At 40.8% G+C, this 12441-nt stretch overlaps 1 protein-coding gene across 8 annotated transcripts in view; it reads left to right on the top strand.

Moving 5' to 3' along the window:
• The window catches only part of EPB41L2 (erythrocyte membrane protein band 4.1 like 2), a 219662-nt gene that overhangs the window by 192037 nt on the left and 15184 nt on the right, over nt 1-12441 (top strand). For 7 of the 8 annotated variants that reach the window (XM_047859846.1, XM_047859844.1, XM_047859843.1 and 4 more), the window contains 4 exons: nt 1751-1873; nt 3603-3701; nt 5516-5596; nt 9715-9824. In XM_047859846.1, the coding sequence (XP_047715802.1) occupies nt 1751-1873; nt 3603-3701; nt 5516-5596; nt 9715-9819 (408 nt within the window). In that variant the 3' untranslated portion in view covers nt 9820-9824. Of the gene's footprint in view, nt 1-1750; nt 1874-3602; nt 3702-5515; nt 5597-9714; nt 9825-12441 lie in introns of those variants that run through there. The other variant, XR_007152353.1, reaches the window with a different exon arrangement.

Here is a 12441-nt window from a genome sequence, read left to right as displayed (position 1 = left end):
TTTGTTGATTCTCTGCCAGCTCGGTTCGTGGTTTCTGGCTTCTTTACTGCACCTGGACGCACCTGACACAGTAAAACTTGCCTCCAACGGCCACACCATTCCCCCCCACCCAACCCCCTTCTCGTTCCACATTTAAATTTTTCTTTGCATGTTTTGGATGTTTTCAACTGTTTGTCTTTAGTTGCACTGCTTCCTCGTGCTAAATGCCTTTTTCGTTGGTTTAATGAGAAAACTGTATACGTATCATTGACAAACGGTCGGTGTGAGTGTGTGCGCGGCTGTTGTCATGATTGGATTTGACCTTCTGGCTCGTTCTCCCTTCAACTTTAGATTTTTAGCGATGGCAGCTGGTTCTGATTACCATGGTGCTCTTAGTTCAGCATCCGGCAGTGATGAAAAAACATTTCTCGAATACCGCTGTGATTGCTGGTTTTAGATTCCTGGGATTGTATGGATCGGTGAAGAGCATTTTCTTTCCTTGTGGGCAGCCAGAGGCTAGACTGTTCGAGAGGAGGATCCTCTCCTCATTCTGTCCTGTCCTCCATTCTGGATGATTTGCAGGTTGATCATCTGTTTTATCGACTATCTACATTGGATAGGAGTCTTTAACATTTTCTCTTCAAGAAAGAGAACTTTCCACATTCCTGGTAGATTAAGTCTTGGTCATGAGGTACAGTGTCTCTGAATTGAGAGTCGAAGTTACACTGAGGGAAGGTTTGCGTCCATGAGACTTTCTCGATTCTAAAATTAAATGCCCACGATGTAGGCATTATCCATATTTGCTTTCTCTGATGGGCTGGAAAATAGTGAAGTGACTTTGTCTTGAAATAATTAATTGGATTTTTACTACGTTACTTGTCAACCTCCTGTTTCACTTCAGAGAAGACATTTCAAGAGCCTTCAAACACTCTTATTATTTTTTGCGTTTAATAGACGGTTGTTCCTCTTTAAATAATTACATCTGGGAATTTTCTCTCAGAAAAAGAACTATAGTATTTTGGTAGTAGTATGGTCTGGTGTTGTATTAAACATACATGCTCTGCAGACTACAATGCTAACAGGCCGTGACCCTGTTCTTTAATGTTTTAATTGTTCAGAGCCTTAATGCCATGTTGGCGGAGTAACTCCAGATACAATGTCTTAACTTATGTAACACAGAAGAAGCACTGCGAGTTTTAGACAACTGTGATTAAAAAAAATCATACCTGAAGATATTCTTTCCGAAAGTGGAATATCTTTGTCAGTAGGATAGAAGAGTCCTTTTGGGGGGAAGGGGCAACTCTTCATCTCCCTAACTGATGTGGCCATTAAAGACAGCCTTCACATAAACCATGTGGTTCTTTAAAACGCAGTAAAAATTGAGACCGGTCACTTCACATAGTTCATTCCATTTTGCTTTCTTTTCCATTTTATGGTAACTTGCCCCAGAGCTAAAGTATATATTCCATGCCACATTTGACATGTAATTGGGACCATGGTAACTTGAAGTGTACCATAATTTAGGGAGCCATTATGTTAGCTTATTCTTCATATATATATATATATATGAAGAATACACACACACACACACACGCATGCATCTACTACAATGTTTGAAGGAAAGTGTCTTTCTTTTGTATCTTTTGTTTACCTATACTCTTGTGCATGAGTGCGTGTTTGGATATTTTTTTCCAATTATTTTTGAAGGCTCCATTAAACACTTTTACTTCATTACCTCTAGAATTTACTTTTCCCTTCCTTTCCACCTCAGCCACCAGTGGTAAAAACAGAGATGGTAACAATTTCTGATGCCTCACAAAGGACAGAAATCTCCACCAAGGAAGTCCCTATTGTCCAAACTGAGACCAAAACCATCACATATGAGTCTCCACAGGTACAAAAACTCTAGATTTGGACTCTTTGACTTCTTTTTTCCTTTGTTTCTGTTTTCATTTGTCTTCCAGTTTACGTGTTTCTGACTTCAATGTAGCTTTCTGTATCTCTGGCTCGTAACTGCACTTCGACTACCTAACTTGCTATATTGCTTCTTAGATTGAGACCGAGAGCTGTAGTCACATTGGTGATCCAGTAATTACAGGGGGAAGCATCCACACGATTATTTTAGGACAGGCAGTACCTGTCTTGTTCATATTATTATAAGTCATTTTGGGAGTCTTAACAAAGTTTATTGGATCTGATATAATTTGTGGATTGGTAGAAGTTAGGTTCCCCCCCCCCCCCCCCCCACTCCGTGAAGATGGATCCAGTCATCCCATTCCTGCTTGCCAAGTCCACATACACATCTGAGCTTCTCCTTCACATGGGGTTATTTTCTGAAGACATGTTGTTGATCTGTAAATATGATGCTCTGTGTCCAAATAATTACCAGACTTGTGTTTTTAATTTTAGGTAGCGATTTAGAAATTGATTCTGTAAAGACTTGAAATAAGCATTAAGATGTCTAACCATAATGGTAACAAAAAAGGGGAAAGTGTTCATCATATCAGAATGGAACTGTTTCTAAATTTGTACAACTATGTTCTCGACAAATTCGGTGTCCTTTGGTCGCATTGTACCATGGGGGAGGAGGGCAGATTATTGCCCTCTCTCAAAATATTTTTTGAAAGGTTTAATTTGAGTATGTTTAAATATTCCTCAAACTTATTTTTAGATCTGTTATCCACGTATGTGCATAGGTCCATGTAAGCAAAAACAGGTTTCTTATGAATGGGTGTGGTAGGAGAGCATGTACTTGTCTGTCTGTAGTATAGTGAGTGGCCTAGTAAATACAGGTGCATGACCCAAGTGTGAGAGAAATTTTCCCATAACTTAGAAAGGCTCTGGGCTTTCTGGTTATTTCCTTGTGTCAGTGTCAGGAAGGGAGACCAGAATGGTGGTCATCACATATACTCATAGGCTATTCATTTGTTTCATATTTTTCCTGGTAAACTCTAGAACTTTCCACCATTTTTAGTATCAAAGGAAACAAGTTAAAACCTATTTAGATATATGCATGGGATTTATATATGATATAAATAGAGAACATGCATGCATACGTGTTAAAATATACATACCCCTATATATGCTCATAACAAACGATTACAGGAACAATGTCATTTAGAACAATCTACTAGAGATAAGCAAATAACCAAATCACGTAGGTTTAGTCTATCCCAGTCAGGTTCTGTTGCTTCTTAAATAAGAAAACGTTTATCTGTTTTTACCTGCCTGTGCTTAAAAAACAATGAACTCAGCACTTCTGGTCACTGTGGAAACTTCTCTGTCTGGTTCTCTAGTTTCTTTTTCTGCCTTCTGCAAAAGGCCTTCAGTCAAATTCTCTCCTGATTCCCTTGTAGCTTTCAGCCCCATTTTCTATGTGATTCTTCCTTTTTCTCCCTCCCAGGGTTTTGCTTCTCCACGTGCGTTTAGCCTTTGCATTTACTTTCTTTGAATGCCAGCCAACCTCCTGCTCAGTAAATCTACAAAATGTGGCAGATAACATTTCCTGCTGATCTGGAAGATTTCAAAAGATGCACATTCGATGGGCGAGGGGGGAAGCTCTTCTCTGACGACATAATGGAAATTAAGTGTTACTTTATATTTTTCCCCCTAACTGTCCAAAGATTGATGGCGGGGCTGGTGGTGACTCGGGGACGTTACTGACGGCACAGACCATCACATCTGAGTCCGTGTCGACGACGACGACAACACACATCACCAAGGTAAAGCAGCCCGTGGGGGTACATTGCAAACAGGATCTTTTCTGAATTGTTTCTTTGTTCCCATACACACTTCACAATAATACGCAGACAGTGCCAGTGGAGTAAAAATGCTTGGATTTAAAGTATCTGAGAAATTGGGCTCCACTGACAAATGTAGTTCTGTAAAGTACAAGGAGGTAAAAATATGTACTGAATAACTATACATGAGACAGCTACAGGAGCAGAGAGAGAATGTGGTCCAAGTGGAGGCGTACGTTTGACAAGTACAAATCAACCCTCCTGACTGAAGCAAGTGAATGAAGACCCGTCATTCAAAATGTTCAGCAAGTTGTTCAAGTAATCGAATCTTCCCCTCATTGATTTAAGATGCTCCTACCATGGCTAGGGAGCATTTTGCCAGATCATTCTCTCAGTCTCTAACACCAGATGACCAATGATTCTTAAAGTCTGGCTCCAGACTAGCAGCAGCAGTCATTCCTGTGTGAATCCCGTGGCCCCACTCCAGATCTGCAGAAACCCTGGCAGTGGCTGTAGGAGCCCTCCAGATGATTGTGATGCATCCTCCGACTTCTAGCTCCAGTGTGATTTTCCCATGTTTCCCTCTGCTCCTACCTCTCATGTTTCATTAGGGCTTGAAGGTTTTAAATGTATCTTTTATGCCTGTCTCACCCTGTGTTTCAACCAGAAACTTTTTAAATTAAAAAACGCCACATAAACACAAGGTGGTACTGATGCTCATTTTCAAGTGTATCCAGGGGCACCTTGGTGGCTCAGTCGGTTAAACGTCTGACTCTTGATTCCGACTCAGGTGATGATCTCACGGTTTGTGAGTTTGAGCCCCATGTTGGGCTCTGGGCTGACAGTGCAGAGCCTGCTTGGGATTTTCTCTCTCTCTCCCTCAAAATAAGCTTAAAAAAAAAAAAAAGTATCCAGTTATCAAGGCTACTGATTACCTTGGTTCTTACATTAAAGTGCTATGACTTGTGACTTAGCATATAACTTAACAGAGTTGCAGAGGTTGGGTGTGTGCTTTCTCAGGACTGTGCGGTATTTGTTCATAGTTCAGCGTCACAGCCACGTGATCTCTTCAGCCTCTATCGTGTCCCAGGCTGTGCCAGCTTGTTCCAAGCCAGTCACTCTGTGGCAGTTCACACAGGACCCTGCCCCATGTCCATTCACACAGACTTTGTTAGCAGACACAGCCACATGCAGAATCTGTAATCAAATCAACATTGAGTGAATATCTTTATATCATCCTCCTGTACCTTCTGTATCTTAAACCAAATCCAAGTCTTTTTTTTTTTTTTTTATTACTGCACTAAACCAAATGAACAGAATTACCAAATGGATTTGTATGACGAGAATCAAGCAGTCAAAACTATAATGTCAACCAATTCTCAAACCTAAATCAAGTACCTAAATGGTTAGGATTCCTTGTAACTCTACATAAACCAAAGAATTATTTCTTCTTTCCTCCTTTAACAAGTGGGCCACTTGGGAGTAAAGAAATTCAGGGAAATTGTAATGGAATGTCCCAACAGAACTGTTTGGATTTCATGGCATCTGTCTTATCTTAATCTCACCTGAATCTTGATAAATTAGTTTTAAAGTTGCTTTCAGTTGAGGAATACTTACAGATGCTACCACTTTAACAATAGGAATCTCTATTGAGCTTAAAAATGGTGTTTCCAGAACATCAGTCTTCTCCACTCAGTGCATGTTGCCTTAACGATCAGAAGGTCTGAGTGTGCTCCGTTCTCTTTCCCCCCATTATGTATAAACATGCTTTAACGATTGCTGTCTCCCCCCTTTAGACTGTGAAAGGTGGAATATCTGAAACAAGAATTGAGAAACGCATCGTGATCACGGGAGATGCGGACATCGATCATGACCAGGTAAAGACCTGGAGTTCTGGTTCTGAAAGTGACCATGTCCTTAAGTTTGGCATGTGCTGTCACATCCTGTCCCTGTGTCATTCCCCTTCTCCCAGTGCCTCCTGGAAGAATCCACGTCCTCAGCGTGGCACTGATGCTTCCCACGCTAGACACAGCCTGTCCTTTCAGCCTGCCTGATGCTGAACCCGCATAGAACATGGATTTTGCTGCTTATTTCACACTGGCTCTACATGCACTTTTGAGTCAAAGTAATGGAGAGGATTCCCGGCATCTATTAGGTATTCATGTGGGCCTGGCCTAAAGTCAAATCATGGATTAAAGAATGAATGGCAGTTCAGTGACACTGGCTTTCCAAAGCTAAGTAAGAAAAGCCACCAAGCTTGACTTGTGCCTACTTTCAGGAACTTATAAAGTGTTTTTCTTATAGCCTCAGGAAAGTTGGACTCTTGACCACTAGATGTTTCCCCCAGTCATTACTATTATCGAGGGTTGGGGGAAGGAAATCTGAGGTCTCTTACAAAGTGGAAGATTACACGGATTCAGAAAAATGTTTGAAAGAATTGTGCTTTCTTTCCAATGTTAGCTTGAGCAGAATGCGTGGCTTTAAAATCCAGGTGACGCATGGAACTGTTGGATACTTTGAGGGTGGCTTCAGTTTTAGGCTGCAGCCCCCAAGTGACGGGAGCTTTTTGTTTTGTCATTTTCTCAGTGATTTTAACTCCACTTTAAAGGAAACCAAGCTGTTTTCTTAATAACAACTCGCAGGAAAAGGAATGTTTAGTTGACCATCTTGGCTGGGGAGTAGGAACAGATGATAGTTACCCAGCTTTGAGCACAATATCAACTTCAGGAAAGAGGATTTTAGAGGACAAAACTTCTCATTTAAAAAAAGCTCACTCTATGTGATCAAAGAGAGATTTTCTTCCATGCCTAAAAAGAAAATGGCATTTTTTAAAACCCTGTAAACATGATTTTACTTACATATTTTCTAATGTGTTTCTTCATTCCTCGAGAGCTATCAGTGGTTCATGGGTTGTCCTGACCCCTGAACCTTGACTTTGTAATAGAGATTCCTAGTAGAGGACAATACCTGTGCCTGTTCTCCACGGGAAAATGAGTGACCCCGTGGAAACCAAGCTGCCAGTTCCCCAAAGGATTTCTTCCCTTCACTGGGGCAGCCTCTCCTACCCTGTCTCTCCACTGAACTTGTGCCCTTTCAGACTTTCTGATGTCAAGTGTTCCCTTCGAGGATACTCTCAGGCTTTATTTCATGTGTATTGTTTTGTCTTTGACCTGAAAACTCAAATCTAGATAATACTGCTTCTGAACAGCAAATAATAAAAACATGGTCTGAAATTTAAGTACCAAAATAACACCTATCCCTGACTCTTAGATTAGGAAAAAACCCTGCAGCTTTACGTGTGACAGTAGGGACACGACCTTGTCGGTGTGATGTCGTGCTTCAGCCCATTTTAAACCCAGGGTCAGATACCCCATATGAAGAGAACAGATACTTTTTTGTAACGTTTTCATGTTTTAATTCTAAGATGCATAAACTTGTTAGAGTACATTTAATTGTGGCTTCTGGTATGCTTGTCACCAGAAGCTGATGAAGCTCCCTCTCCCTTTTAGCCTGTAATGAGACCATGCAAGTATTTAAAATTAGAGTGAAATCACTTCCCTGCCAAAAACTGAAACTGATCACATAGTGACTTGAATATCATTGACCCATTTTTCGATTCCTTTCTGTACATTAAAAGAATTTTAATAGTGGAAAGAAACCCTTCCTCTGAGCAAGATAGAAAAAAAGGGAATCTCTTTTGTGTTGGCAGATTAAAGAGGCATGCATTTAGGACACTTGCTTTGTGGGTGGTGCACCTGTGTGTGTCCCGATGCCCCGCTGTGTACCAGGGACATAGGACACTGCAGTTACCCACCAGAGTGTGTTTCTTTCCAATAAAATAACTTCCTAGTTTGCAGGATGATGTGAGATAGTTCTTTCACAATCTTTACTGTTGCTATAATAAATTAACATTTTACAGTATTTAATTTCATACACTGGTACTACAGACTGAACGGAACTAATGGTAAACGGATTTCAAATGTGCTTGAAGACGATTAAGCAGTTTTTAGTTTCCCTACTTTTCTGCTCATTGAAGCATGTTTCACACGTGCTCCCTTCCCTTGGGCATCATTTTTCTATTTCCCCTTTCACATTTGTACTAGTTTAATGTAGGCAGACCTGCATAACGAACATGAATTAAAAAGTATCTGACAGGTTGTCTGTAGCTACATTTGGCTCCCATCAGAGCTGTCCTTCTCCCAAATTGGATTCCAGAAACCAACATGGAGTAGACCGTTTTGATTGTTCTGATCTCTCACTTCCCTCTGAACACACAAATGTGGAGCCACTCTGCTGTTTCCTGTCTCCCATCCCCTTTCCCATCGCAGCCATAGAGACACGGAAACATTTTTGACCTCTTCTGAGATAAGCCGCTGCCCTTCTCCCCACCTGTCTTGTCTTCCGGCCTTTAGACTCCCACAACCTGACAAACACTTGGGCTGCTCAAATCGGAGAGTCCCCTGGTTGAGTTCTCTCTTGCCCTGACACAGGTGGGTCACCAGTTTGTTCCCTAGTGGAAATTCGAGCACCCTCAACTGTCTTCCAAGCTTCTGTGTAAAAATTTTTGGCATAGGGGCGCCTGGGTGGCGCAGTCGGTTAAGCATCCGACTTCAGCCAGGTCACGATCTCGCGGTCCGTGAGTTCGAGCCCCGCGTCGGGCTCTGGGCTGATGGCTCAGAGCCTGGAGCCTGTTTCCGATTCTGTGTCTCCCTCTCTCTCTGCCCCTCCCCCGTTCATGCTCTGTCTCTCTCTGTCCCAAAAATAAATAAAAACGTTGAAAAAAAAAATTAAAAAAAAAAATTTTTTTGGCATAAAAACAATTTCTTTTTTTGCAGCTTTACCTTTCTGTGTGTGGAATGAGGCTCAGGGTTTTGTTCAGTAACCTTTCAGCTGACAGAAACTGTACCACAAACAACAAATGCGGTTGTGCCCTTCAGCAGATGACAGAGAAACAGGAAAACTTGGGCTGCTTCTTTCAAAGGCATAGTGTCCATATGAGATATGGTGCTTTCCATCCTTGAAGCCTTCCCTTTCTGTTCCAGAATTCTTTCTTAGATTTTGAGTGGTGTTTTATGGTGTTTTACTTTCTCCCCAAGACATCTTTAAACACCTTTCCCTCAGAAAAATAGGATCTTTCCACTTTGTCACAACATTGTATGCAGCTTGCTTTCTGATAAAATACAAAGAAACTTCGTTTTCTCACCGTGCGGTCCGGGAAGAGCCTAGGAGCCAGTGGAGTGGCGTCCCAGTCTTGCTCCTGCCCTGTGGCCCAGCCGCAGGATGGCCTCAAGCACCACCTGTTGACCTTTGTGCCTTCAGTGTTTTCGACTGTAAAATAGAGACCTGTACTTGCTGAAGAGTAGTCTCTCTCTGTCCTTTCACTTTGCAATTGTATGTTATCAGTGTTGCTGCCGTTTCTATTGTTCTGTGCCCTAGAAGTTTATAGATCTTTTTCCTGCAACATAACAGCTCAACAAACATCTTACCTCAAACAGCTAGTGAGAAACCACAAGGGTAGCTTGTGGTCTAGTCTGGTTTGGTCTGGTCCTGTGTCTTGGCATTTGAGCTGTGTGACAGCAAGTACCCGTGGGTGAATAGACAGACTGTTACATCATTCTTCCAATCTGCACAGTGAACCTCAAAATGATCCTCACGACCTTAGCGTTAGTCTCAGGTTACAGGTGAGAATATGAAGATCAGAGAAGATCTGTTTTCTCCAAGTCTCGTGGCGAGCACGGGGCTGGGCTTCGGAGTCTGCGTGTCTCTTGTACATGTATCATTTGAAAAGACTGGGGGGGAAATGGGAAATTTGGGGAAGTGAGAAGCATTCTCTAAAAAGAATTATGAGCCCACTTAAAATCCCTGCTCCCTCAAAGAAAGCAATAAAGCCATCTTTGCTTGCCATGGAATCCCAGTTGATCAGCGTACGTCTGTCTTCCCAACCCGGGAATAAGCCCATTGCTGTGCTCACAGTGCTTTCTCCTGACTCGGGCAGGCGCTGGCCCAGGCCATCAGGGAAGCCAGAGAGCAGCACCCCGACATGTCGGTCACGAGAGTGGTAGTGCACAAAGAGACGGAGTTGGAGGAAGGGGAAGAGTAAGTAAGGTAAGCGTCTGTATCCTCTGGGGCTTCTGTCTTGACCGTTTGCGCTCCTCAACCCGCCGAGGGACGTGAAATGTACTCCCTCACGGTGTCTGTCTCCTGTGGTCCATGTGATTTTTTCAGACTTTATTATCCCAAATATATCTACTCACGTTACCTGCATATAGTTATTAACTCTGCTGTCCAATGGACATGTAATGTTAATAACTGTCATGTACTGAGGGCTGCTAATAATTGACATTTCTATATTGTTTTACTGTTGGCAAAGTATATCAGTATAGGGGGCTTGGGTGGCTCAGGCAGTTAGGTGTCCGATTTCAGCTCAGGTAATGATCTAACGGCTCATGAGTTCAAGCCCTGCGTCAGGCTCTGTACTGACAGCTCAGAGCCTGGAGCCTGCTTCTGATTCTGTCTCTCCCTCTCTCTCTGCCCCTCCCCCACTCACACCCACTGTCTCCCCCACCCACTGTCTCTCTCTGTCTCTCTTGTCTCTCTCTCTCTCTGAAAAATAAATAAAAACATTAAAAAATAAAATAAAATTTATATGTAGATATAAAAAAACCAAACCAAGGTATATCAGTATAGGTTGTCTTAATTGACATTTACGATGACCCTTTGAAGAAGGTGCTATTGCCTTCATTTAGATGAGGTGTTTTTATTGTAGGGGACACAAAAGGGAGATGAGTTAATTCCTTTAAATATACATGAAAAATTATATATTAGAGAATGAACCAAAAAGGAAAAGATTGCTTTGGCTATATAAAAAATTTTAAACTTAAACCAAAGTAGAAGATAAATGACAAAGTTCAATATGCCTGGCAGAGAAGAAGTCCATATCCTGAATATATTATGAACTCTTGGGTCTCATCAAAAAATTTAAGCATGTAAGTAGAAAAATGGGCAAAGAATTAAGTAAACCACATAGAAACTAAGTGAACAATAAACAAAAAATGTTCAGCCTCACTATTTAAGTCAATACAAATTAAAAATTTAGTGTACAAGTTTTCACTTATAAATCTGGCAAATTTTGTTTTTAACTAGTGTTGGGGAGGTTAAGAGAGGAAAAATAATAGTCCTGTGCAGCTTTATAAATTAGTAATATTTCCTAGAGAACAATTTGGCAAAACCCACATTAAAGGTACCTACCATTTAAACCATTGTTAAGAATTTATCTTAAATAATCAGAGATGTATACAAAGATTTACTTACAAGAGTATTTATCATATATGTATATATATGTGCATGTGTGTGTATGTATGTGTATATATATGTATATATATGTATGTATGTGTGTGTGTGTGTGTGTGTGTATATATATATATATATATATATATATATATATATACACACACACACACACACACACATACACACACACACATATATATACCCAAACACACACAGTCACACGGACAGTCTAAATGGCCAGCAGTAGGGATTGGTTATATCTTAGGCTGTTTCCGTGTGATGACTAAAATATAGCCACTAAAAGTTGTGCTAAAGAATTCTTAGTGAAATGGGTAAATGTTCATAATTACGTTTGTATTAGGGTTTTAAAAGGTAGGTTTTTTGCATAGCACATATACCAAGTTGCTTTTTTGTTTTTAAAATGCTTTTACACTGATCGGTTAATGGATACATACCTCACAGGAATGCCGGTCACAGAATACACCTCGTGGTCAGGCCAGGTGTCTTACACAGAAGTGATGGCTCCCACGCTTGCTCAAACTCCCCTCTGATGTTTTAGTTTATACTGAACTAATACGAAATGACGTATAACTTTCTCTGATCTTGATGGATTCTGGATTCTAATCCTTTGTTACGGATTTATGTGTTGCAGATATCTTCGGGTTTGTGGTTTGTCTTTTAAGTAGAGGTCAATATAGTTAGTATATTGAATGTAGTTATTAATAGAGTTAATACAGTTTAATTACCACGCTTTTCTTTATGGCTTATGCTCTTTCCATACCCTGACGTGTTAAAGATACTATTGATCAAAGCATGTTAATGTTGCCTTCCATAGATCAATCCTTAATCCATAAGAAATCGGTTTTTCTGTGTGATAAGAAACAGTGATCGTTTGTTTCCTTTATAAGTACCAGCATTCCAGCCCTGTTTATTGAAGAGCCCATCCTTTCCATCTCTAATCTGCAGGTCATGTATCAGTTTTCTTGTATACGTGGGGATGTTTCTTGGTACTTGTTTCCTGTGTCTACCTCTGCTCCAATGCCGTACTGCCTCAATTATTATAGCTTTAAAATGAGTCTTGATATCTGGTAGGATGTGTCTCCCAATTGTGTTTTTTCGAGTATCTTTATTCTGGGCTCCTGGTGTTCCATATAAATTTCAGAATCGGATTGTTGAGTTCTAAGATAATCCTATGGTATTTTAATTGGAACTGCACCCACTTTGTAGCTCAGTATGGTGAGAATTACATCTTTATGATATTAAATCTTCTTTCCCACAAACGTAAAATATCTCTCTCCATTTATAGGTGTTCTTTGATGTCTTCCAACCAACTTGTGTTACTTTCTTACCCAAAAGAGGTCTTATGAATCTTCTCTAGCTGTTGCTGGTTTAGGAAGATACAATTGACTTTACAATATTTGTCTTACAAGTT

Source organism: Prionailurus viverrinus, chromosome B2, assembly GCF_022837055.1.
Source record: "Prionailurus viverrinus isolate Anna chromosome B2, UM_Priviv_1.0, whole genome shotgun sequence".
In the NCBI taxonomy this organism is placed as follows: domain Eukaryota; kingdom Metazoa; phylum Chordata; class Mammalia; order Carnivora; family Felidae; genus Prionailurus; species Prionailurus viverrinus.
Note: the sequence above shows the minus strand (reverse complement) of the source record. Positions and strands in the feature narration are given on the sequence as shown.